The sequence below is a fragment of the Anolis carolinensis genome, chromosome 3 (genome assembly GCF_035594765.1).
Source record: "Anolis carolinensis isolate JA03-04 chromosome 3, rAnoCar3.1.pri, whole genome shotgun sequence".
In the NCBI taxonomy this organism is placed as follows: Eukaryota; Metazoa; Chordata; class Lepidosauria; order Squamata; family Dactyloidae; genus Anolis; species Anolis carolinensis.
The window spans coordinates 25,898,393-25,920,227 of NC_085843.1; the positions used below are offsets into that span (position 1 = coordinate 25,898,393).

Consider the following 21,835-nt stretch of genomic DNA (forward strand, 5'->3'; position numbering starts at 1 on the left):
CCGAAAGCAAACAGCAGCTGTCTGTCCCTTGGATCTCCAGAGAGTACACTGGAAATCCAAGAGCAATGCAGCTGTTCTTTTATTTCTGTCTGCAGCCAGACAATTCTTAGATTCCCCCATACTTTCCCCTGGCCATTAAATGGCTGAGGACTTTATCATACGAGGCATGCATGCATGTGTTTCAGCTGAACGCTCTCCCTATCACATAACACCACATGCATCCCAATACCATTCTCCTCTCCTGGTGATTCTTCCATCCCTAGTTACTGAGAGGTAAAACCTGTCAATACTCCCCATCCGTTTTCTCATTATCTACCTTATGACTTTATCATTCGGCCACCAAATTGCCCTGCATCATCGGGGGCATGAGGAACCCGGCGCCCCACTCTCCACATCGCCTGGCTTCTTTTCTAGCTGAACACATGGGGGGGAGCATGGACAGTGAGACCCCCCCCATTGCTTCTAATGGCAACATGGGAAATCTCACGTGTTGCCACAGTCCTACATCACTCACAGAGAGGCGGCGGTGTCATTTGATAGGAGCTGGCGGGTCCCATGGGTGATGTAGAGCGGACCCGGTATATACTGCCAAAATCTGCCCTTGTGATGAGGTGGTTAGTGTGGAAGGTCTCTTATTTTTCTGTGCCAACATGCCAGCAGTAACTTGGTGTCAAGGGTGGGATTCTCCTCCTCCTCTCCCCTCCCCACTTCCCCTTGTTATTTCAAAGCAGGCGGAATTATTTCATTCTATATACCACATATCTTTGTCTTTTTTTCACACCGAAATTGCACAATTGTACTAAAAGAAGGATCTGCAGTAATGCAGGAAAGCAGGGTTATGAGAGTGAGCACAAGTGTGCTGCTGAAGAGAAGCATATCGGAGGCTCTCGACATAGTATGACATCCACTGTCTACTTTAAAGGAACTGTAGCAGAATAACAGGTTGGCATGATAAAGTCATGTTTTTTAGCAGGTTTGTGGAAGGGGAGAAGGCATTAGCTCGTATGATGTCACATGTGCAGGAGGGACAGTAGTCAGGGCTCCCTTTCTAAGGATGGACTTATTTCTGTGTCCTTGTGAGTATGATCCAAAAAATCCTGTCATCACCCTCCCCAGGCCACCCTCTCAGGGACCACAGCCAACTTTGACATACAAAAGCCCATCACAACAAAACAAAACAAAAAGTTGTTATTTTTAAAATCATGAACATTTCATTATACATTTGCATCGGCTACACATTAAAATGTAAAATGGGAACCATTAAACCTCCAAATACAGTAATTCCAGCTAAACTAAATCCATGAACTTTTATCTCTATGTTGATAACTCTGCTGTTGTCTCTGAATGATTATCTGGTGATATTTATCCAATAAGTACAATGGTCTGCTAATAAACAAGGAGAAGCTTTGCATTCCTTGATATTTATTTATTTAAGACTACAATTCCCACAGCCCCTTACCATTGACCATGATTGGTGCTCAAACCCCAAAACTTCTAGTGGTCCAAAAGTTGTCTATCAATTTCTACAAAGCTTACTTGCAAGCATAACACCAAGAAGAGAATTGAAGCGAATAAGGCACACATAGTCTTACGAAGTTCTTTATTCAAATCACTAGAGCAGACAAAAGAGGAATTTCAACATTCCAGATCAATAGATTTTGCTACACAATGTCAAAATCATGAAAGCCATACAAGAGTGGCTAAAAGACAGACAGCTGTGATGAGCACATTAATGTTGATGTTTCCAGCCACCATCATGGTTCCAAATCAGGTGTGTGCATAATTACAAAGGATAAGGAGAAAGAAAGATACGCCATGCTTTGCATATAAATTAAATAATTTACCTCATCTTACAGTCATTTGAACATCTTGATGCAACTTATAGACAAGAGGGGTTTTAGAGTAAAAAAGAGAGAGAAGACATTTCCACACAAAGAGAGAGAACACAAAGAGGCAGCATTCTTGTGTTGCCAAAATGGCATCCTTCTCCAACAACACATCCACGAGGGACTCCGGGGATGACTCAGGGTGGTCATTTCAGTCTTGGTAAGACTTCACCAGAAGCCACATGAGGAGTACTGTGATCAGTACAATCATGAAGTTGAGGAAGAGCTCTTGTGTGGATCGGTCCATGGCCAGAGACAAGGGCAGAGGGTGGGCTGCAGAGGGGAGCTCTTGTTTCAGAGTTGTCCTTGCGATCAACCTTGTCCTCTCCTAAAGAACAAGAATAAAACTAGATGTGTGAAGACGGGAAGCCTGCTCCAGCACTATTTATAGCCCTGATATAAGTAAATGTTATTTCTATGGCCAACCTTTAGAGCAAGCAGGAGATGTTTTAAAAAGACAGAGTATCTCTAACAGCTTATCACCTTCTTCAATTTCAACTCCACAATGCGTCCTGTTTTTTGGTGTTGCCCCAGCCCAAATATAGTCCTGATGAAGAGGAGCAAGCCTGAGAATGCCATTTGGAATTGGAATTGTTTTTCTATTCAGAGAAACACACACATTTGATTTATGATTTTGAAAAAGGGTAGGACATTTGAAACTGCATTTGTGAAATTGTTTCTAATGTTGAGACATTACCACAAAAGTGCTGAAGTTGAAAATTTGGGGGTATGAGCAATACAAAGCATAGGTACATTCTTTTCCCATTTGAACTACAACTTCCAGGCAGTGGTCATGCCAACCAAGGAGTTCTAAGAGGAGGAGTACAAAAAAGGAACTTTTTGAATTTTGCTGAAATATATTTTGGCCTCACTTATAATGGCACTCCATGCAGTCATGTTGACCACATGACCTTGGAAGAGTCTACGGACAATGCCGGTTCTTTGTTTTAGAAATTGAGATGAGCACCAACCCACAGACTCAGAAGCAACTAGACTTAATATCAGAAGAAAACCTTTACCCTTGCCTTTACTGTATAACTTATTCAGAAGTGTGACTCTAGTCGATCCAGAGTAACTGAATAGATTAAGCTTCAGTCCCACTTCTGCTTCACTTTGGGGAAGTTCCCTTCCTCTTTAATTCTACTTGAATGTGACTTTTTGGACTAGTATGTAAGACATTTCACTGCATCAGACAGAAGTGCAATGTGACCTAAAAGAATACTATGTTCACACAATAATGTCATTTGTGTAGAAAGTGAAAATCTTGTTGTTTCCATTGTGATGAGATCGCATATGTGTGATTTAAAGAATGTTTTTAAGTGAATGTGTGTTTTAGCAATGTTGTAATCTGCCTTGAGTCATGAGGAAAGGTGGGCAAGAAATAAATATTATTATTATTATTATTATTATTATTATTATTAGTAGTAGTAGTAGTAGTAGTAATAGTAGTATATTGAGATGGAAACATTTCAAACAGAACATAAAGGGAAGTATACAGATAACCAATTGTATATGTCCTGGGTGCCAGAAGTTTGGATATAATCTCCATCATCAAGTACATACTCTTCCTATTCAAATATTGCCAGAGCAAAGTAGGATCCAGCCACCTAGAAGTGTCAATCTGTTTACAAGATGAGCAAGTCCATGATGGTCAATCAGGGAATGACCACCTGATTAATTTGGCCCAGAGAAGACCACTAGGATTACTTTGGTCCATGGAGGTTCCCTCTCTGGCCCCTCCTCCAAGCCACACCTTTGGCCACAAAAGCAACAATTTTTGTGATGGAAGAAATTGTTGCCTCTGGTCATGTAGCCATGTAATAATTGTGATTTTTTTGTGATAGTTTAGTCCTCTGGACAAATAATGGCCATGATGAATTTATCCCGGTAGGAAGCAAAAAGAAACAGATGAGCAACTCATTATATGGCTATCGCTATCTCAAACGCCCCGAGATTGAACATTGTTATTTCAAACAGGGAATTCTTGAGTCATCTGTGACAGTAGGAGTGGTGGCTGGTGGCGTCCATGGCAGTGAGACAATGAATCTGCTATGGGTTTTATCCAAACATTAGCGAAGACACCCAAGTTGCTGAACCCGTATCCCAAACTAGACTTAGCAGTCAGCACCAAGGATAGCTGTTTTTATTGTTTGTTTGTTTACTTTATTTATACCCCAACTTTCTCCCCGAGGGGCCTCAAAACTGTTAACAACCACCTTGATAACTGCATGGTAGCTACTTGCCACCACGGGTCAGTGGATCTAATAATCCTCAAATGAGTTCATTGAGATTTAGTTTAGTAGATTGAAAATCCAATATTTTATACCTGTCATTGGCTTGCCTTGAGCCATCTGATTCATTTAAAACATTCCTAGGTGATGTAAAATCGTGCACACAAAGCTACTCACACCAATATTAGTTATTATATCCCTTAAAGTAGTTTCTGTCACAAATCATGAAGATCTGATATTCAAAATAGTGTCTTGCAAACATTTTTTAAATTGAAGCATATTGTACTGTATTATATTTCATGCCACGGAATGCACATGTTGCAAAATCTGATGGCAGTTATTACAGTGATCAAATCTCCCTCCCTCTTCATGAATAGGATATCTTGGAAAGTTTAATATAAGGGCAGCATTTAGGGAAAGTGGCAGTTTCTGTTAAGGTGACATAATAATCAGTCAGTCAATCAATCTGTCTCTCTCTCAACATACATGCACCACATTTGACTATTATATCTTGAGAGATCATTAGAAAGAAGCCCCCGGTGGCACAATGGGTTAAACCCTTGAGCCGGCAGGACTGCTGACCAATAGGCCAGCAATTTGAATCTGGGGAGCTCCCTCTGTCAGCTCCAGCTCCCCATGCAGGGACATGAGAAAAGCCTCCCACAGGATGGTAAAACATCAAAACATCCGGGCGTCCCCTGGGCTAGTCCTTGCAGACTGCCAATTCTCTCAAACCAGAAGCAACTTGCAATTTCTCAAGTCGCTCCTGACATGAAAAAAAATTGAACTAACAGGATAAATTTTCAGGATAAATTGTGGAAATGAGCTAGTTTGTCCAATAGTCAGGTCACTAAGAACACAATCAAAACAAAATAAATTGTCAGACAATGCACTGATTTGTAGTAAAGCTATGGAAAAGTTACTTTTGGACTGAAACTATTAAAGGCCTTGCTGCCTAGTGGGTTAATGAAAGCTGTACTCCCAAAAAGCCATTTTTCCAAACTCTGGTTTTGCCAATATAAACTTAATTGTGTCTCTTTAGATCATACTATAAATTTTCTCCTCCATCTATGTCTCCTCAAGTCATAGATCTTAGAGATTGCTTTACAAAAGCTGTATAGGAGGTTGTTTTCTGTTTTTATTAAAATGGTTTGATCCCTTAATATTATTTCCCTTTTGGAAGTTTTAATCTTCACCTTTTGCTGCACTTTTAAAATGTTGAGAGATTGCGTAACACTTTCCTCTTCCAAAATGTTCTGACGACTACATATTTCTGTTTAGTTTGGCAGAGCCAATCTGATATTTTTATATCTTTATTTAATTTTTCAAGTTCTCCAGTGCTGACCTTGTATATTTTTAGTGCATATTTGCTTGGAAGAAAACCCTGAACACTTGCAGACAAATAAGCAAAAGTTCATCTCCTAAGTTCAACTGAGCTGGATGGGACAAACTCCAAACTTCATACAAATTAATATTATGGCTTCAAACTACAGGAAAGGAGATTCTACCTGAACATTAGGAACATCTGGAAGAACTTCCTAACTGTGAGAGCTGTTCAGCAGTGGAACTCTCTGCCTCAGAATGTAGTGGAGTTTCCTTCTTTGGAGGTTTTTAAACAGAGGCTGGATGGCCATCTGTCGGGGGTGCTTTGAATGCGATTTTCCTGCTTCTTGGCAGGGGGTTGGACTGGATGACCCATGAGGTCTCTTCCAACTCTAAGATTCTATGATTATTAAAAAATTATTAGATATCAATATGATTTAATATTATTACAAAAATATTTTAGCAATGACAAATATTTACATATCACTTTTTCAAAGTGCTGAAAATACTTTTTTTTCAGAAAAAGTACACCATTATATTATTTTATTTGACTGACAGTAGGCTTGTGATAAAATACTATGGTTTACCAAAGCTACCAGGTAGATTAATCTTGTGTGAGATTTGCTTCTGTTTAATCAAAAGTTAGGCCAGTACTTTACACATGATGGTAAATGAGCTGTATGAAACATAGAATCAGGATGGCCCTGAAAGCATGACATTGCCTTCAGCAGTAAAAGTCCTGAATTCAAGTCTCCCAGAAGCCTGGGGTTCAAGAAGTTACCCTGATTAATTAACTTTCATTCAGTTTCAGTTCCTGACTTGCAAAATGGGGATAATGGGATCTTTCCTGGGTGAGATTCCAGAGCAAAGGAATAATGAATGTGACGTACAACCTTCTCCCCCAGTTTAAATGAAAAGTTGGTGTATGTGTGAGAGAGAAAGAGATAGACTGTGTGTGTAAAAATTTTCTTATGATTCTAACTTTCAAGTATTACATCAATAACACTATGTAACAAAATTTGAAAAAAAAATCTGTTCCTGGTTTGAAGGTCTTATTCCTGTTTAATTGTGCAGTGCCTACTTTGAAAGTACAGTAGAGTCTCACTTATCCAACACTCGCTTATCCAACATTCTGGATTATCCAACGCATTTTTGTAGTTGATGTTTTCAATAAATCGTGAATTTTGGTGCTAAATTCGTAAATACCGTAATTACTACATAGCATTACTGCGTATTGAACTACTTTTTCTGTCAAATTTGTTGTATAACATGATGTTTTGGTGCTTAATTTGTAAAATCATAACCTAATTTGATGTTTAATAGGGTTGTCCTTAATCCCTCCTTATTATCCAAGATATTCGCTTATCCAAGCTTCTGCCGGCCCGTTTAGCTTGGATAAGTGAGACTCGACTGTAGTAGTTATACCCCAGAAACTTCATTTTTGTGGCTGCCACAAACTTTGCTGAATTGGTTAACACTCAAGGAGATATTCATTGAAAAACTACAGCAAAATGTGCTGTGGGATGTCCTGTGAAAAAAAGTTGTTGCAGTTTAATAAACCTTTTTTCCATTTTTTTATAGGAAAACCAATTAGGAAATGATATTTATAACCCAGGAGCAAAAACTGTGTTACATAGTGTCATTAGTAGCAGAATGAAAGAAGAAATTGACCATTAGATGGCCATTAGATTTAGCTAGATCCAGGCTGGTTTAAATAGAGTTGGGTTGCTTTGTGTTTTTCGGGCTGTATAACCATGTTCCAGTAGCATTCTCTCCTGACATTTCACCCAGGCATCCTCGGAGGCTTGTTCAGAGGTCTGTGGCAAGCATCCTTAGAGGTTTGTTCAGAGGTCTGAACAAACCTCTAAGGATGCTTGCCACAGATGCAAATGAAACATCAGGAGCGAATGCTACTGGAGCAGGGTCATGCAGCTTGAAAAACTCACAGCAACCCAATCATTCCAGCCATGAAAGACTTCGATAACACATTAGGTAGAGTTGTTTTGCTTAAAGTACAAGGATTAGAAAGCCAGCATTTGGTTTACTTTTAAATGTTAGAGCTTCCTTTTTTCCCCATCTTTAAAATGTTTTAAGTATTCGATCATCTTTTGGAAATGGAAGAGCCCAATCATAGCAAATGCATCTCTTGCTCTACCTGAAGAAGACAGGTGGGTGGATGGGTAGATGGATGGATGGATGGATGGATGGTGAGAATACAGCTCTTCAGCCTGTGGTACCCAGGGCTTCCCTCAGCTTCTCCTCATCTCCCAGTGCAGTCTGGATTCCCTGGCCCTTTGGTGGGACTAAAGTAGTGCAAGGGAGGAGGAAAGGAATGAGGGTATTGGCAACAAAAGCCTTGACGTCACCAGCTGCATGCTTAAGAGGGGGGCAGGCTGAAGACCAGCATTCAGTTAAGGCTATTTATGCCTGGGGAGGGGTGGGGGTGGGGGGTCGGTATTGCTTTACATGTTACCTTTGGATTCTTTCCTGCTTAGGATTGTTTGCATGCCCAGGACTTCTTAACAGGACAGGAAACTTACAGATGCTGTTTTCTTTCAAACCAGGCTTACTTTGCTTCAAGATTTCTCTTATACTATAGGGAAAACCACTTGCCAGAAAAGTTCAAGTTCTTCAGGATTAAGGCAAGACTTCATCCCGCCTTTTGACAACTGGGTCGATTCCAAATTCTATGCAGTTTGCTTGGCAAGAGTGGCCACCTGTTGCTGTCTTCCATCCTTATTATAGTTGCTGGTTTGGCTTCTCGTGTTCCTATAGGTTTGATGCAAGGCAAAAGTACAGGAGGGGGAAAAAATTACAGTAGAGTCCCACAGTTTTTATTACCAAATTCTTTTCCTTTCTAATCTTCCATGCAGTTCTTCTCTCCCTGATTCCAGTTCTTTTTAAAGTTCAAATCCTGGTCTCCAATGTCATAGTCCAGTGCTCAAGCCATTGTAACATGCTGGCTCTGATAAGTAACTCTGATAAGTATCCATTTGTGTATCTGTCTATGTGTAGTACAGTAGAGTCTTGCTTATCCAAGCTAAATGGGCCGGCAGAAGCTTGGATAAGCAAATATCTCGGATAATAAGGAGGGATTAAGGAAAAGACTATTAAATGTCAAATTAGGTTATGATTTTACAAATTAAGCACCAAAACATCATGTTTTACAACAAATTTGACAGAAAAAGTAGTTCAGTACGCAGTAATGTTATGTTGTAATTACTGTATTTATTTATTTATTTATTTATTTATTTATTTACATCATTTATATTCCACCCTTCTCACCCCGAAGGGGACTCAGGGCGGATCACATTACATATATTAGGCAAACATTCAATGCCTTTTTAACACAGGACAAAGACAACAACATAGCTCCGAGCGGGCCTCTAACTTATGACCTCCTGGTCAGTGATTCATTGCAGTTAATTGCAATGGCTTGCTCTCCCGTCTGCGCCACAGCCCCGGAGCTGAATTTAGCACCAAAATATCACGATATATTGAAAACATTGACTACAAAAATGGCTTGGATAATCCAGAGGCTTGGGTAAGCGAGGCTTGGATAAGTGAGACTTTACTGTATTTGTACTCCGATGTGGGACAACCAAGTACCACTTTGGTAAATTCCATTCCAAAACATCTTGAGTTGCATTGATTTAGAACTTAACTTGATTCATCATATTTTAATTTTCCTTCCACGCTTTCACTTTTTCTTCTGATCTTCAAATAAGAAGCTCCCACGGGCACAGTGAGTTTGACCCTTGTGCTGGCAGGACTGCTGACTGACAGGTCGGTGGTTCCAATCCAGGGATAGCTGGTGAGCTCCCTCTGTCAGCTCCAGCTCCCCATGCATGGACGTGAGAGAAGCCTCCCACAGGGTTGGTAAAACATAAAACATGTGGGCGTCCCCTGGGCAACATCCTTGCAGTCAGCCAATTCTCTCATACCAGAAGTGACTTGCAGTTTCTCAAGTCACTCTTGTCACACAAAAAAAGGATCTTCAGATTATTTTAATCATTCATGATACCACCAACATGCATAGAACTAGAAGAGGATAGGCTCCGCCCTATAGAGTTTACATAAATCATTTTGCTTCTTGATTTTAATGAAAAAACTATTCTTGCATCTAATGTGGAAAAGTTTTCCTTGACTATTATTAAAAGGTGGTGTTATCTTTTTAATGATTCACTTTTGTGATGAGAAGTCATAGATAAGAACATATCATAGCTGAACAAGTATCTTTGGACCAATCAGGTCCTCAGTGTGCGCAGGGAGCCCCAATACAGAGGGAGGGGCCTTCTAGGGACTGTCCAAAAAGGACATCACACACAAAGATGAAGGGAGGTGTGAGCAATGTTTGGCTGTTAGGTAAGACAAGGTGAAGATGGAGAGGATTTATAAAGTTCCTTCTTTGAATGGTCCGACAGACCCTGCGATTGGTGCAGCTGAGGGGAATAATAAACTCCCTCAGAACAAATCTTGTCAAGAAAACCTTGTGATAGGCTCACCATAGGGCTGTCATAAATCAGACCAAACATGGCACACAGAACCCTGGTGACCAACTGAACATACTGGAAGAGTTTGGCGAAGGACTAACCCACCCACATGGGAGTTGTAGTTCACCTTGCACCCAGAAAGCATTCTGAAGCTCCCAATGGCAGATCTGGAACATACATGGCACACAGAATCCTGATGGCCAACTGAACATACTGGGGGGATTGGGGAGGGAATTACCCACCTACGTGGGAGCTGTAGTTCACCCTGCACCCAGGGACCATTCTGAACCCCATCAATGACAGATCTGCACCAAACTTGGCACACAAACCCAACATGCCCAATTGTGAAGACAGGCGGAATTTGAGTGTGATTGCCCTTGGAATCTGGGAGTTGTAGTTCACCTGCATCCAGAGAAACTGTGACCCCCAACGACAATGGACCAAACTCGGCACAGAGAAGCCCCGTGACCAACTGAACATACTTCAGGGGTTTGTGGGAATTGACCTTGATTTTGGGAGTTGTAATTCAGACCGTCCAGAGAGCACTGAACCAACATCAGATCTAGACCAAACTTGGCACACAGACCCAATATAGCCCATTGTAAATACTGGCAGGGCTTGGGAAAGATTGACCCACGATTCTGGGGATTGCAGTTCATCCACCCACATCGTTATATATTTTCTAATAGGAGCATTCACTAGCCAAAGTAGCCTAACTAACATTGGGTACAGTGCTTCTTGATTTGGTTGGACTGAAAGCATGATGGTGAGGGGAGGGCACAGTTTTTTTCATCTGCTTCAAATAACGGAATATCTTAGACTATCCCTAAGCCTTCAAATAATATCAAGGGCAGATGGTTCCTCCTCCTCCTTTTCCTCCTCCCACTTCACACCCCTGAGCTATGAAAAAACAGGGAGAAGTAGATCTACGGCTGACCCACAACATGATGCTTTTGTTACCCCAGCCTAAGAAGAGCACCCTCAATCAAAGGCCAGGTAAGGAGTTGAGGATATGGAGGCTATCTGAGATAGGATAGAGCACCAGAGTTTGGAGAGGAAGTGTTGAAAAAGAAGACAGTGTGGTGAAAACAGTGAGGAAATTCTCAAGGGTCCATTTCTGGAGGACATATATGTCTGATACCCGTGTGTTTTTGAAAGATTCTAGAAGGAAGTCAAGAATTTCAAGTCCAAAGCCCCTGTCCTTGCCCAACTACTATGACAGAGCCGTGTTGTTCTAACAACTAACCATTTCATTTTTAATTGCTTGTATTTTTTAAAAAAACTAGGTAAAGGGAAAGTTTTCTCTTGACATTAAGTTTAGTTGTATCCAGCTCTGGGGGTTGGTGCTCATCTCCATTTCTAAGCCGAAGAGCTGTCCCTGCTAAGCATTCAAGATTACAGGATCTGGTGACTTTAGGGTATTTAGGTCCTTTAACTAATACATACTTACTGCAGAATGTTATATTAATCTCTCCAGAAATCATCTGAATTCAACAGGTGACTAGGTATAGGATTTCTGCCTTAATCATGTCCCTATCTGCATCTGTCTTACCCTGTGTTTTTGCACATGCCTGCCTTCCCTTGAAATTTTTAATAGTTCCACCTTTTAGTTCTAATACCCGCTGATGTATTTTAGAATGTTTACTTTATTGTTAATTGTTTTAATTATATATGCTGCTATTGTGCTCTGCTTTTATCTGTTTGATTCTTGGTCCCCATGCGAACCACTCCGAGTCCCCTCAGGGAGATGAAGACAGGTTATAAATAAAGTTTTATATTATTATTATTATTATTATTATTATTATTATTATTATTATTATTATTATTATCACCTCAAAAAATCTTACTTTTAATTGGATACAGTAACAATTGGTATAGATCTGGCCCTTGGTATCTGTCATGCTATAGTTCCAGGATCTACCACAGATACCAACATCTCAAGTCCCATTATATCAAATAGCAAAATCAAGTTTTACTATCGGACATTTTTCAGCGGAATTAATTTTTTCAAGCCATTGATAGTGGAATTCGTGGATGCAGAATCCATAGATATGGAGGGACTGCTGTAGTCTCTTCCCAGAATTTGTCACTAATGATTCACCAGATTTTAGTCTAAACTTTATAGGAACTGTCCAAGGTTCTGAAATCTATCCCCTAAATAGGGTTAGCACCTTGGATAGTACCTTTAATGTTCCAGCTGCCAATTGGAGCAGTTTTTCCAGCACACTAATCTGAGAGCCACTTACCAACTGTTGCTTCCCAAATGTATGTATTGCTTGAAATGTCTTCGATATACCTTTTTCCATTTCCTCCTTGATGCACTTTTTCTGAATTTATCTATCTGGAGTGCTATCTTCCTCTTTGCTATTGGCTTCTTCCTTAGCAAGATATTTGTCTTTTTTTTCCAAATTAATCATATCTTGTCATGATATGCTATGTCCACAGTCTCTGTTTCATTGTTTTGTCTTCTAGAGAGAGTCCAGGCATGATTTGCTTTAGAGCCCATTTATTTCTCATTTTATATAGGAGCGCACTACATAAGATCTCACATAATCCAGTCTCTAAAAGATTTTACTGATTAAAATATCCTTTACTTTTATTTTTCTGTTAAATGGGATATTTGAAAATCTGAAATAATGATTCTGGAATGAATCCTGAGCACATATAGCTTGAAACATGCAAATTCAGATGCTGGCTAGGACATGATAGTTGCCTTTAAAGGTGATCTAGAGTGCATGGAAATCACTCAGAATGTAGATTCAGACTTTCTCCTTGGTACATCTTCTGTATAAAACAAGCTCTTGGTAAGATCTTTGACAGAATCATGCTCCAAAGACCTCCAAATGATCCTTGCAGTTTATAATTATTTGAACAATGCTGAACAGACCCCGATGGCGCAGTGGGTTAAACTGCTGAGCTGCTGAACTTGCTGACCCAAAGGTCAGCGGTTCAAATCCAGGGAGCGGGGTGAGCTTCCACTATTAGCACCATCTTCTGCCAACCTAGCAATTTAAAACATGCAAATGTGAGTAGATCAATAGGTTCTGCTCTGGTGGGAAGATAATGGTGCTCCATGTAGTTATGCCGGTCACATGATCTTGGAGGCGTCTACTGTGATGTCTCATGGGCCATGTAGTCCCCTTCCTAGTATTATTGTGGCAGACGAAGAGGAAAACTTGGGTTTCCCACCGTTTCAGCCAGAATTTGAGCCCCTGCACCTGCAAGATGTTTGCCCACAAGAAGTCAGCCAAACAAGCCTTGAGCAGAAATCTCCCCCGTTCTCTCGCCGGGATAATTATAATCGAGATAGAGGCGCTAAGGAGGCGAATCGCCGAAGCGCCAGAATCGCTGCCAGACAATTAGCTGATTAAGCCTGTTTCCCTTGGGAAATCTTAAGGAGTCATGCATCTGGACACAGTATGGGTTTCGCTTCTTGTTCCCCAGGGAAAATGTTCCTTGGCGGGAAAACAAGATCCTATATAGGTGTTTACCCGCAAGGAAATCCTTGCGGAGTCAATTTGTCAGCTTCAGGAGTGAGATCGTGTGTGGACTACGCTACTCCAGTTCCTTGTTTCCAGGACCTTGCCACGGACCTTGTTCTAGTTCCAAGCTTGCCTTGTCCCCAGACCACGCCACGGACCTCGTTCTTGCTTCTTGCCTCTTGTTGCCACATATCAAGTCTTGTTTGCCAAGAATCTAGTTTTGTTTCCAGCCTTGTTGTCAAGCTCCATTGGACTAAAGGACCCTGTCATTTCCCCACACTTGCTCGGCAAGTGTGTGTTTCGGTTATTGGATTATAACTTTGGACTCTAATATCACATATTGGACATTGTTTTCCTGGACTATATTTGATCTTTCCTGAAAGGTCTACTTCTGAACTATATTCTTTACTTGTTTTTATTGACTTTATATATTCCTTTAATAAAGATATTAGATAGAATCTGGCCTCTGCGCATGGTTATTGGTGCTCTGTAGCCTGGGTCCTGACATCTACAGACAATGCTGGATCTTGGGCTTAGAAATGGAGATGAGCACCAACACCCAGAATTTTAATTTTGACATTTTCCATAAGGGAGCAGCATTCTATTACACCATTGCAAACAAGAAGGCTTGAGCATCTATAGATTTTGGTACCCACCGGGTTTCTGGACCCAAACCCCAGCAGATACCAAGGATCCACTAGAATCAATTCATGGTGTTAAAAATCTATTCTTAAAACTGTGCCACTATTGCAAGAAACGCTTTCCCAACAGAAAGGCCTGTGGTTTCCTTTTCTTCTTGTACTAGTGTACTTGTGCATAGTGTAACGGTTTGACTATGACTCTACATATTAGGGTTCAAATCTAGGATCAGCCGCAGGGGCTCAGTGGGTGAATTTGGACAAGTCACACTTCCCTGAAACAAATCTTGCTAAGAAAATCCCAAATAAATTTGCCTTAGGGTTATCATATATCAGGAACGACTTCTAGGGACACAACAATAACAACTGTAGTCTTTACATTTCTTCATGATACCACTGGAACCTTGTTTGATTTAGTCTCAATGGTAGTTACAGTACTTTGCTGCTGCTGCTGCTAATGGATTTGAAATTTTCTAGCTGTGTTTTACTGCCCTTTGTCCCCGCTCCCCACATGGCCAAGAAGGAGAATGATGGCCTGCACTGATATCCCTCCAGGCCATCTTAACTGACAACATAAATAATATCTGAGATGAAATATAGACCTATGACTCTAACATTAGCACTTTTCTTCTGTTGTATGATTTTAAATATCTTTGCCTGATGGAAAAGGCAGTGAAGTTTCAAAGGCTTGTAAGAGGTGTTTAGTGCATTTTTGTTAGCCCAACAAAGGCATAACTAATTTTTGGATTTTCTGTTTCATTGTGTTCTGCTGCAGGGCCCACACTGCTACCCCTAAATATGTTTGTTTTTACAGACTAACACCTCTAGAATTTTCCTGGAGAGAGTATTCAGTTCCATTACGACTGCTATGTGGTGTTTAGTTGAAGGAATATCACACGCCTCTGCTAATCTTGGCCGGTGAAATAAGATGCAATCCCCTCCTTACAGAGAAAGATTTTTCTGGAGCCTGTTAATCAATCTATAAGGGCAAAGGCTGACTTGAAGTCAGGAAAGGCTCTAAACAAGGGAACAGAGAATTTGTAGGTTTGCTTCATTCCACTTTCTAGAATTTGGGTATTTAATTGGCATATTGGAGCCCTTGGTGGCGCAGCAGTTTAACCACTGAGCTAATGAACTTGCTGACTGAAAGGTCGGCGGCTTGAATCCAAGGAGTGGGGTGAGCTTCCACTGATAGTCCCAGCTTCTGCCAACCTAGCAGTTCAAAAACATTCAAATGTGAGTAGATCAATAGGTACCACTTTGGTGGGAAGATAACGGCTCTCCATGCAGTCATGCCAGCCACATGACCTTGGAGGTGTCTACGGACAACACCGACTCTTCGGCTTAGAAATGAAGATGAGCACCAACCCCCAGAGTCGGACACGACTAGACTTAATGTCAGAGGAAAACCTTTACCTTTACCTAATTGGCATATTACACGTATTCTAATTATGGAGTTTCTGAATATGTGAATTTGGAAAATTAATTCCTCCATTTTCCCCACTATATTTCAAACATCATTGTTTACTGATCTGAGATAACAAGTACGGGCTGAATGTCACTTATCCAAAATGCTTGATATGCATTTACATATAATTACATTTTGGAGATGAGGCCCAAGTCTAAATATGAAATTCATTTATGTTTCACACACACTTTAGCCTGAAGACAATGTTATGAATTTAATGATTTTATGCATCTAAGAATGTTTGTGTGCACTGAACCAGAAAGTGAAGGTGTCACTACCTCAGGCCAGAATAAGTGCTCATCCCTACTCGAAGGCATTAAAAACCCTGAAATATGCCTACTACTTTCAGTAATTTGTTGAAAATTAAAACTAAACTCTTAAGCACCTTGTGGGGAAACTGCTACCTTAAATTCTTCCTTTGTAGCTGCTGTGAATTTTTATGTTCCATTTCAAAAGAAGTTCAAACTCTAACCTTTGAAAAATCCCTGGCCTAAGTTTCCTCCTCATGCCTTACATTTTCAAACTTAAGGCACTGATCTATATTTAATGCTTCCATGTTTGCAAGGAATTCTCCTCCTTAGTCAACACTCGAAGTAGCACGTAATCTTATGTAACTGGAGTGCAATCCCTCATAATGTTGTTCAACAGAGAAGAACCAATCAATAGCCTAGAGAAAATACTGTAGGTCTCATAAATAGATAGAAGATAGATAGATAGATAGATAGATAGATAGATAGATAGATAGATAGATAGATAGATAGATTAGTTAACAAAACAGAAATATTGAAGTCTTATAGCCAAAGGTTTCAGCTTGTAGTTGTCATTCTATGAGTGACATATGCAGGCATAACTAAATCCAGCTCTTCACTTTTGCAGGGTTAGGGGCACAAGAGACCATCAATCTGGGAATATCTGAGTACTATCTGAGGTCAACTTCTTCTGGAAATTGATCATTGAATGGAAGACTTTGTGATTATTAGGACCTAATCACCGGGGAAAGAAAGAAACTGATCTTCTTCCTGTCACATTGAAAGAAAACAAAGAATTTAGTCACCCTATCACAGAGGAAAAATTGGGGGGAAACAGAAAAAAGGAAACAAATGGAAAAATTGGGGAGGGGGAGGTGGAAACAAAGGGATAAAGAATATTTTCCCATTTTTTTCCTGGTCTTCCCATCTCTATTCACCTCCTCCCATGCCATCATCCGTGGAGGGCCCATGTCACAGATTTTTTTTTTCATTTTTAAAAAATTGTGCAATTGTAGAATTTCAAAGGTTTTAAATAATAATAATAATAATAATAATAATAATAATAATAATAATAATAATAGGACCCTGAAGAAGGAGACAGAAGGCCTGATCCTTGCAGCCCAGTAGCAAGCCATCAGAACAAATGCAATTAAGGCCAAGATCGAAAAATCAGCTGATGACCCAAAATGCAGACTGTGCAAAGAAATCGACGAAACCATTGATCGTATCCTCAGCTGCTGTAAGAAAATTGCACAGACAGACTACAAACAGAGGCACAATTAGGTGGCCCAAATGATTCATTGGAACTTATGCCTCAAGTACCACCTTCCAGCAGCAAAGAACTAGTGGGATCACAAACCTACAAAAGTATTGGAAAATGAACATGCAAAGATACTGTGGGACTTCCGAATCCAGACTGACAAAGTTCTGGAACACAACACACCAGACATCACAGTTGTGGAAAAGAAAAAGGTTTGGATCATTGATGTTGCCATTCCAGGTGACAGTTGCATTGACGAAAAACAACAGGAAAAACTCAGCCACTATCAGGACCTCAAGATTGAACTTCAAAGACTCTGGCAGAAACCAGTGCAGGTGGTCCCAGTGGTGATCAGCACACTGGGTGCTGTGCCAAAAGATCTCAGCCGGCTTTTGGAAACAATAGACATTGACAAAATTACGATCTGCCAACTGCAAAAGGCCACCCAACTGGGATCTGCACGCATCATCCGAAAATACATCACACAGTCCTAGACACTTGGGAAGTGTTCGACTTGTGATTTTGTGATATGAAATCCAGCATATCTATCTTATTTGCTGTGTCATGATAAAATAATAATAATAATAATAATAATAATAATAATAATAATAATAATAGATTTTGTTTATATACTTCCCTATCACCCCAAAGGGACTCAGTTGCAGAGTTACCAAAACATTTTTAAAAGGAGGATATAATTATTTACTAGCCCTTTTCTGTGTCTGAAGAGTAATGGCAGCAGAAGGAGCACTGAGGGCATGAAAAGACCACCGACATAAATGCCCACACTGAAATGTCACAAAATGAATTGTAAACAGGCAACTGCATCTTTCACCATCCCAAAAAATACCAGTTTCTAAGCACAGGGAGATGAGCAGAGCCAATTCCAGCCCATCTTTCAAATCCACCAATTTCTACACGCTGTGGAGATGGAACCCCACAGGCACCCACGGGATGGGTTGTACATCATTTGATGGGAGCCAGCAGGTTTAGTCTTTGAAGTGTGTAGAAATGGAGAGCACCTTCCATATGATGAGGTTCCAAAAATAATCATATCTACAAAAGTCAAACACCCAAATGTGGAGAAACAACAACAGCTGTTATGCCTACATATGTAATTTCTTAGACCTTGCAGAAGGATATCTCCAGTATCTCACTCCACAAGCTGCCCACAGGATTATTTTCCCTAAAGATACTGGATCCCATCTGATATTGGGAACTAAGCAGGGTTAGTCCTGTTTAGTATTTGGAAGACTCCAAGTATCTGCAGCCTACATTTCAGATCATGCCTAAGAAATTTCTATGAACTTCGTAGAATTGCCATAAATCAAGAGACAACTTGAAGGTACATACAATATGACCTTTAATATGAAATCTCAGCTATCCGAGATTTCACTGACTCCTGTCCTAAAAATATGTTTTCCTTGGGCATATTCTAGATCAGGCATGGGCAAACTTTTTTGGCTTGGGGCCGTTTGCACGCTGGGTGGGACAGGCCCGTGAGGGGTAGGGCCCAGGAGAAGGCAGGGCCAGGAGGAGCTCGGGCAGGGCCTGGTCATCCTCAGGCTGTCCTCACAACATAAGGATGGGACTGCCGGGAGGAAGGTGGGACATGCAGTGACTGCCCAGATTCTCTTCCCCCACTCCTCGGACTGTCATGTTGACATTATACCAGGAGGAAGGTGAGATGGGCGGTGTTTGAGAGTGTTCCGGAGGGCTCTCAGCTGCCACGTGCCTTCCTTGAGCTGTCCTCCCAGCATAAAGATGTACCCGCTTGCGCCGTCCTTATGCTGGGAGGGGGTGAGACATGCAGTGGCTGAGAGTGCTTCAGAGGGCTCTCAGCTGAAGTGGGCTGCTGTGTCCTTATGCCAAAAAGACAGGATAAATTAGGAGGGCCTGAGGTAAACACCTGGGAGCGCATCTGGCCCCTGGGCCTTAGTTTGCCCATGCCTGTTCTAGCTCCTCCAATGCAATTCTACACTTCTAATGGAAGTTGTTCATGTCAATAGAGTTTGCTATTATCTGCGCTTTGATTTCTCTATGGTAAATCCAGGAACATATTACTTACTGATATAGGAGTTGGGTTGTATACACATACATTTCATAGACAGAGATATAAATTTAAATGAGTATGCATGCACACAGAGCCAGTCCAACAATGAGGCGAATTAAGCAGTCGCTTCGGGCGCAAAACATACGTGGGCGCAGTCGAGACTCCTTTTTCTGTTGATTTGTTGTAAAACATGATGTTTTGGTGCTTAATTTGTAAAATCTTAATGTAATTTGATGTTTAATAGGCTTTTCCTTAATCCCTCCTTATTATCCAACATTTTTGTTTATCCAACGCTTTTATTTTTCAGTGATTGGTTTGGGGGGGCGCCAAAATTCTGTTCGCCTACACTTGAAAAATACCTAGGGCCAGCTCTGCATGCACACAAGGTAAGGTAAGAAAACAATCTGAGGTTGAACACCTCCACCTCACGTTTTCCTGCAGTGTGGTTGGAAGGCTTTTATACTAAGATGGCTGCAACAATTTGAATCCATGAGACAGAAAGAGAAATGTTCATACAGCAACCTTCAGTGCAGAGAAGTGATTAATCTGTGAGATGCAACCTCCGTGGTCTCTTCTGTCACATCTTGGCAGGCTGCTTCCCATTTAGCAGGGATGGGAAAGGTATGCCTACTTGGAGAGAAGCAGCTGACTCAGTTGCCTTTGAAGGAAATCAAGCTAATAGATAGCATTTACAAGATCTCTGAGGAAGCCAGGACCTATTTTTAATAGACATCTTAGTCAATGGAAACAGAAGCTGGGTATAAACAAAATATTTAAACAGGATTATCAGTAGATTTCCCTTCCCATGAAGTAAATCTGCACCCTGCCGTCTTTATAATGTGACTAATAAACATGTGTAACAGCCATTCAAGTGCTAATTTAGTCCTGTCTCTTTTCTCTCTGTGTTGTTCCAAGAGTTTCCCTATCCCAAGTTGACAAAGATGGTAAAGGGCCTGGAAACCAAGCCCTATGAAGAACACTTGAGGGAGTTGGGAATGTTTAGCCTGGGAAAAAGGAAAATGGACAAATGATATGATAGCCATTTACAAACATCTAAAGAGATTTTCTACGGGAATCTGAGGTGAGTCAAGTCTATTGGATCCTTGATGATCTTGGCTATTTAATAGTGGAATAGGCTACATTGGAAGGTAATGAATTCTTCATTAAAAACAAAGCTTTATCACCAAGCTTTATCCCCATAATTTTATTTCAGCAAATATGCCAGCAGACCTGAATTAAGATTCTGAGAGCCAAGGTTATTGACCCCACTCAATCATTGAAATTGACTGGTTGATCTTTATAAGTCATACATTTCTCAGACATAGAGGAAGGTAATGGCAAACATGGCTGCATATGAAAGGATCATATGTACCTTCAGGTTCGATCCTAAAAATAGGATGTCACCTGAAGGCATATAACAACAAAAAGATAGACCCCTTCAGTAAAGGAATCCATAAGCTGGATCTCAAATAATACTTTATCTGGCAGAATCAACTCCAGCTGAGTTCCACTCAAGGTACTTTTATGGAAGAAACAGTTTTCTGATCAAAAGCAGACTTGAATGAGTGCCGTCAATGTACTGGAGGACAGCAACTTTTTTCTTGGCACTGGGGTTCCATAAAAGGCTGCTAGGATTTCCAGAAGAGATCATGATTAAAAATGAATTTTTATTTTGGAGTTATAGACATATTATTTTTTACACAGGGGTTCCCTGGCATGTGAAAAGTGTTTCAAGGGTTCTTCCAGGGTAAAAAGATTGAGAAAAACTATACTCAACACTTACTACATTTTGATTCCTCTTTAACTTCCATGGCAACATCATGACAATTATAACACTATGATTACATACCATCAGCATTTCACATTTGCAGGTTTAATGTATGCAGATTTGATTATTCATGGTTTTAATTACTGTGTCCTGTCTTGGAATCTCAAGATCCTCCAGCACATTTCTGTGTTCAACTTCCATCTTCAGTCACTTGGAGGACCTAGGGATGTCTTGAGAAAACATCTCTCTAAACCCCCATCTACATTGCCATATAATCCAGTTTCCAAATCCAGATAATCTTCTTTGAACTGGATTAATGGCAGTGTAGACTCAGTATAGAACCACTGCTCTTAAACTTTATGTTGAGGCCTGTGCACTGGTGTGGATAAAAAAAACTAGGTTAAATTGACTAAATCTAAAGTACTCACAGTGGAAGGTTTCGATTTAAGGAAAGGATGGCACTCATATATATGGTATGGGAAAACCAACATTGAGAAAAAATTTGGGAATAATTTTATTAGGCCATCCTTAATTAGGGTTTGGGAAAGATACAAAAGGAATTTTTATAAGAAAACACCAATGTGGGTCTCTCCTCTAGAAGCCAATCAGAGAAGATTGCTTGGTTGGGTGAAATAGCCAACCTATAAAGAGCTGCTTATGGGAAAAATTGATACACCTAATTTAAGACCACAACAAGAGATCCAAAACAAGTATAAGGAAGTCTCATGGTTCCAATATCTACAGATTAAAGAACATTTTAATTTGGATAGGAAATTGGGTTTTACTGAAGAAGATTTTTGGGATAAGTTGATACAAACTGAGAAAAAAACTAATAAAATTTATAATAAATTGCTTGGATGGGCCACTGAAACAGAAGAAATAAAGAACTCAGTGATAAAATGGGCTAGAAATATAGGCAGATCAATACAGATAAAAGAATGGGAAGAAATCTGGTTTAAAAGACTGAGATTTACATATGCCTCA

The 21,835-nt window shown here is 40.4% G+C and overlaps 1 protein-coding gene across 1 annotated transcript; it reads right to left on the reverse strand.

Annotated features, from left to right (window-relative positions):
• Positions 1-1,583: 1,583 nt before the first annotated feature.
• Positions 1,584-7,764, reverse strand: sln (sarcolipin). Its single transcript, XM_008122205.2, has 2 exons — positions 7,596-7,764; positions 1,584-2,214 (listed from the first exon to the last, which is right to left on the reverse strand). The coding sequence occupies exon 2, from the start codon at positions 2,131-2,133 to the stop codon at positions 2,038-2,040; it is 96 nt and encodes a 31-aa protein (XP_008120412.1). The 5' UTR covers positions 2,134-2,214; positions 7,596-7,764; the 3' UTR covers positions 1,584-2,037.
• Positions 7,765-21,835: the final 14,071 nt, after the last annotated feature.